At 40.5% G+C, this 5,989-nt stretch overlaps 1 protein-coding gene across 1 annotated transcript in view; it reads right to left on the minus strand.

Annotated features, from left to right (window-relative positions):
• The window catches only part of copg2 (COPI coat complex subunit gamma 2), a 27,314-nt gene that overhangs the window by 11,211 nt on the left and 10,114 nt on the right, over nucleotides 1-5,989 (minus strand). The window contains exons 4-12 of the mRNA XM_015017082.1: nucleotides 5,102-5,173; nucleotides 4,942-5,021; nucleotides 4,315-4,390; nucleotides 4,107-4,199; nucleotides 3,909-3,995; nucleotides 3,647-3,804; nucleotides 3,423-3,556; nucleotides 3,087-3,154; nucleotides 2,720-2,908 (exon numbers count right to left, since the gene is read on the minus strand). Coding sequence (XP_014872568.1) covers nucleotides 2,720-2,908; nucleotides 3,087-3,154; nucleotides 3,423-3,556; nucleotides 3,647-3,804; nucleotides 3,909-3,995; nucleotides 4,107-4,199; nucleotides 4,315-4,390; nucleotides 4,942-5,021; nucleotides 5,102-5,173 — 957 coding nt within the window. The remainder of the gene's footprint in view (nucleotides 1-2,719; nucleotides 2,909-3,086; nucleotides 3,155-3,422; nucleotides 3,557-3,646; nucleotides 3,805-3,908; nucleotides 3,996-4,106; nucleotides 4,200-4,314; nucleotides 4,391-4,941; nucleotides 5,022-5,101; nucleotides 5,174-5,989) is intronic.

The following is a 5,989-nucleotide window of genomic DNA, read 5'->3' on the forward strand; positions in this document are numbered from 1 at the left end:
TGCTCACAGTGCCAAAACCACTGGTATTACTGACCATGGTATTACTGTTGGCCTGCCAACTCTCCTGACCTGAACCCCATAGAGAATCTGTGGGATACTGTGAAGAGAAAGTTGAGAGATGCAAGACCCAAAACGCTGGATGAGCTTAAGGTCGCTATCAAAGCATCCTGGGCCTCCATAACGCCTCAGCAGTGCCACAGGCTGACTGCCTCCATGTTACGCCACAAGGATTCCTGTCCAAGTATTGAATGCATAATGTCGAGAAAAGTCGAGCTCATCCCACTTCCCTATGCTGGAGATTTTAGTTTAATAATAACAATAAAAAAAGTTATCTTTAAAACTATTTACACAGGTGACATCAAGACCCAACAGTAGAGTCAGACGGTAATAAAATTAATCTGGTCTGGTTGTTTGTATTGTTATTGTGTCCTGCAAACTTTGCTTTAATTCTACTTTTTTCTATTTAATCATAAAAAAATCATAGTTAGGAGAAAGAGAGTCATGAAACAGGAAGAGCAGGTTTCCTGAAGAAAGACGAAGTTTCCAGCCTGCAGTGAATAAAAATAGTTCAGATTGCTCATTTCAAGGCATTAAAACATTTAAAGAATAAAATCTAAACATTTTGAGTAATTGGATAAAACCCAGAGTAAAATACTTGAATTAATAATGATAACTTATAATTAAGCCAATAATCAATATTGGTTTAACCGGTGGTTGATGTTGGTTTGATTATAAGAATATTTACACTTACTCTTAAACTTATGGAAGTACTTACAGATGAAACAAGTAACTGTAACATGGTGTCAAATAATTGGAATAATGGATTATTCTTGGTTTCTTTTCAGAAATGTCTGTAATAACTCACATTATGATTATAAGAGTAACTAATAAGTAATGGTTATTATAAAATTATAAATGAATGCTAAATCAGATCAGAGAAACTTAAAGGTTATAAATGTGATTTTGACATTGAACTTGAAATGTGGTGAAATGTTTAAATGTAACTAAAGCTCACTGATGTTGTGTTGGAGGTAGATGGTAGGTGATGGGTCAGGGGAAAAGAGGAACTGAAAGGAGAGCAGAGGTGACCAAGACATTAGGTAATTAGAACAGACATCATGTCTGCAAGATGGTGATGGATATGAGATCATCTGTCCAAGCAGTCAGTACGGAAGAAACAGGAAGTGAGATTTTTGAGATGCATGAAGGAAACGGGTGCAGAAGGCAAACTGAGAACCTCAGAAAGTTCAGTTCCAAGGAACAAGGAAGTTCGTCTGAAGGTTGAGGCCAACCAAAAGGCAGTTGACGTTAAGGAAAAACGTACGTGAGGAAAGTTGTGTGGCTGCTGACAAGAAATAAAAAGACACCAGACAGAAGGACCGGTGTTCTTTGTTCCGCAGCGTTCGAGTCGAGCACACATGGAGATGCAGAATCAACGGAGGGCTGCGTGATGATACCCCGGGACGACTACTCGCTGCACAAGAAAGGAACAAGATCCGTTTACCCACAACCCGGGATTCTGATTCGACTGCGGCCCCACACTCAACCCAAAAGATTCCAACGATGCTGCAGTGGACATGGGGGATAGACAAAGATCGTATATTGATAGAGAACTGAGTTCATTGAGGATTCTCACCAGTTCACCTTTGGATCTATTCTAAAAGGATTCTACCAAGACAAAGACAGGACTCCATCCATGGACGTTAAAGTTATCTGCTGCCAAAGATCGTCTCTGCATCTGGGTTCGAGTAAAACTGCCTCCCCCAAAGCCTCTATTTAGATTGAGACACAGTGTAGGGTTTAGAATTAGGTGAAATTTCTAAATTTTCTTAAATCTATTGATTACTTAATCCTTTGTTAATTGCTGCATGTCTTTTTCCTTTGCTAAAGTTTGCTAATAAAAATACTAAAGTCTAATTGATGCTGTGGACAGTTAAATTATTTGAGTCAACTAAAATTAATTCTTCTGATTATTGTAAAACCAGTGTTTGTGGTCCTAGTAAATTAGGGTGGCTTCGTACGTTCTTTAGTTCAGATAAATAATGACCCTGGGACTTATTCCTAGTCTCTAAAATTATCTAAGCTGTAACAAGTGCACGTTAATATCAGAGAAAGAGCTACCGTGAACAGATGTGGTTTATGAGCTCGGACACCGGCGGGGCTACTCCGATGTCTGAATCATGGACTGAAGCGGGTCATAACGTCTGGATGAAGGTAGTTAGAGCTTAGACGAATCTTTCTCGCTCCCAGCTTAAACAAAAGTTCTCTACATTCTTATTTGCGGTAATACCCAGGAATTAGAGGCTTTTCGGACCCGTGAGATGGAGAGCTGGTCAGTAGTCAGTCCGCTGGAGTTTGGGAGGAGTTAGGGGCGTGGCTGAATACTGTGGATTAACAATAACTTAACATAATTATTTGAAGGTTAACTTTTTTGGTATTAAAACACATTCTTTTTATTGGTCAGATGAAATATGCTAATTTTTTGAGACAGGGATTTTGGGTTTTCATGAGCTGTATGCCAAAATCATCAGTATTAAAACAATAAAAGACCAAAAATATTTCAGTTGGTGTGCAATGAATCTAAAATATATGAAAGTGTAATTTTTATCAGTACATTATGGAAAATAATGAACTTTATCACAATATGCTAATTGTTTTTAGAAGGACCTGTAAATCTAACCTTTCTAATATCATTTTCGCCAAATCAAAGTTTTCTCACCTTGAACTCATCCGAAATCTCGGAGACGAAGGAGGAGATCTGCTTCATGAGGCGGTCCACGCTGCTCTCGCTGCCGGTCTTCAGCAGTGTGGTGATGGCCAGGGTGGCAATGCTGCGGTTGGAATCGGTGATCAGGTTCTCCAGGTCCAGGTTGCAGGCGGTCACAGCCGACGGGTGTTTCATGGCCACCTGAACAACACACGAAGGACTCATAAAAACCTGTTACGGACTTGCATCCGAGATGTCAAAATGAGAATTTACAAATAAATACGGAAAGGGCCAACGTGCTTGTGGCCTTAACACTTGCGATCATTAGATGTCTTGCACTAAACCGTGCCGCCTAATGTAATAAAATGAAGAGTTGTACCTTGTTGAGGGTCCTGACGGCAGCATATCTCAGGGCTGCTTTAGGGGAGCTGCAGAAGAGCTGGAGAACTGAAGGAAAACACAAAATGTCATTTTCTACTGAATCTTGATTTATTTCTAATATCTACACTGGATTCAAACAGCCAGTAACAATGGACATTACTTAATTTGAATTTGTATCTGTCTGCATTTCTGTATAAAAATTGGATGTTTTTAATGTAAATTTTCTTAAGAGGACACGAAATGTCTCTCTATGAATAAATTGAACTGGCATAAAAAAAAAAACCCTCAGTGGTCCGAATACCAAGCTTTATGAATAATTGAGAGAGCAGGTCACCTGAGACAGCAGGCGCCAGCTCTCTGGCAGTACAGTTGGGCATGTGGACAATGGCGGACGCAGCCTCGTAAACTACCATCTCGTTCTTGTTCCTCAAGCAGCTCTCGATGAAGTCAAACAAGGGGCTGTCATGACTGCGGGTTGAGACAAAACGAACGTCAACACGTCATTCATTCATTGTGGTACGGCAGCCGTTGTGTCCGGCCACGCTCCCTTCTGCTCACCCGCCCTCCGTCTCGTCCAGCAGTTTGCTGGCGATGCGGATCAGCATGCAATAGGCGAACGGCGACTTCAGGCCAGACTTGGTGAACTTGTTGAGCATCTTGGTCACAGCGAGACGGTCGTTCTTCCGGAGGTGATACAACAGGCCCAGAGCGTGGTACTAACAGGGCGGGGGGAAAAAAACAGGAAACGGAATTAAAATCAACAGGTTTTGTTCACAAATCCCAGAGTTGCAGTTGTCCACTGGGAGCGTGTCTTTCCTACCTGGACCATAATGTTGTCACTGGAGGCAGCTTCCTGGGCTTCGTTCACCCAGCGCTTCACCACATCGTAGCTCATCTTCACCATGTGCTGAGGAAGCAGAGAGAAGGTCATCCAACAGCCAAACACACGAGTGGATGATTACCAACGACAACACGAGAAATTCTGGATTCTTTTCTTTTTATGGTTTATAAATCATACCAGAGAGGAGACCAGAGCTGAACTGGACACACTGGGCACCTTGTCCACAATAGCCTGCTTCATGTATCTTTCAATGGCCTGCAGCATGGTGCTCTGTGAGGACACAAACACACACATAAAGAAACTAAATAACACTCCTAAAGAAAAGACATTTCCTTCCTGCATTACAGAAATCTGTAAGCTGAGATAAACAGAAAACTTCTCTCACATCTGTAATCCTGCACAGAGCTCTGATGGCTGGACCTCTGTACACGTCTTCCTTCCCAGTCATGTCTTTAGTTAAGCTATTAAAGCAAAGACACATGAGGACAAGACTTTATTAATAAATCATCAAAAAATAAATATATTTTGTAACACAACTGAACAAGAAACATCAACTCTGCTGGACTACAATGCACCGTTTGACAACATGAAATAAGCATAGAGGTTTAAAAACGAACATTTTTAAAAAGCAAACCATCATCTATTGATCTAAAGTAGCTCAACAACTGATAAGAATCTTATTGACATCAGTTTAAGGCTGTGGAGCTTCAGTGAACCACTAACTGAAATCCCAGACTTAAATCCAATTGATGTCATGTGCTAGGGCCTTCAACAGGTTACCCACAATCAAAATATGAAGAAAACCGTTCTGCAAAGAGGGATGAACTACAAATCCTCCACAGACATATAAAGTAAAATCAGACACCAAATGGCAGTTGTTGCCAAATGTGGCACAACCAGTTACCAAATTCAGGAGTAATCAAATTTCTTTGCATAGAGCTAAGTAGTAATACAACTGCAAGAGTGAATACTTTAAATGGACGTTTCAAGTAGACGATTCGTCAACACAAACCTGCTTGTGACAATGATGACATCCTCAGAGATGTTTGCCATCTCTTTGATAGTCAGGTAGCACATCCTCCTCAGGGTTTGCTAAACATCAGAGAAAACCTTGTTTAGATCAAATGTGTGAAAAGTTATTCAATCGAAACGATTAAATGGACATGTCTTACATCATTAGACTGGAACAGCCTCGTCATCGCAAAGAAAGCCTCGGTGGCTTCGGTGGTCCCAAAATGCTCTCCCTACATAAACACAAGAAAGAGAGTGAATAGTTAGTTTTGTCGTTGAAATAAATACACTGCTCAAAGGACAAACAAGAGTAAATATGCTCCTGAGAACCGGCCCATAGACCTATGTCCATTATCATGGACATTTTGTTGAAACTTATTTTTTGTTCCTACTTTGAGTTACCCTTTCTAGCCCTACAGTACTCTTTAGAGGACATCCTGGGCTTTCCAGGGATATGTCATGTGATAGGTTTGCATACCGGGAAGTCCCTTTTTTTCCTAAATCAAAATGACCTACCTGCCAGAAACCACATTTTATGGAAAGAGGATAGACGAGTCAAATATTTTTTTTCTTATGTTATTTTTGTCATGATAATTATTTATATTCTTGTTAATTAAATACCAATAATAATATTTTGAGCAGTAAAAAAATTTTAATTTCTGTTTAGAAATAACAGACCTTTTCTGAATGTCAATTATAATGGACATCAGGATCATTTTATTGTATTTAATGACTCTACATTGTTGTAGGAGAAAGAAGTGAAACATGATTCTCCACGTAGAGTAGCGGTTCTCAACGTGGGCGGTACCGCCCCCCAGGGGGTGTTCAGAGTACGGCAGGGGGCGCTACAACTTGGTAAAACTGCATTGTGTAACATTAAAACATGCTTGGCAGCAACTGTATCAATGGCAGCTCTTCTCTTCAGTGTTCGTTAGCTTCTTGGCGCAGCTCCGTTCTGCTGCTACTGGTAGCTAAAATCAAGATACCCTCACTGTGTATCCCTCTGAAAAATGAACCCTTTTAAATAAAGAAATGCCCACGACAGAGAG

The sequence above is a fragment of the Poecilia latipinna genome, unplaced genomic scaffold, assembly GCF_001443285.1.
Source record: "Poecilia latipinna isolate Pla-1442-1.1 unplaced genomic scaffold, P_latipinna-1.0 Scaffold2100, whole genome shotgun sequence".
NCBI lineage: Eukaryota > Metazoa > Chordata > Actinopteri > Cyprinodontiformes > Poeciliidae > Poecilia > Poecilia latipinna.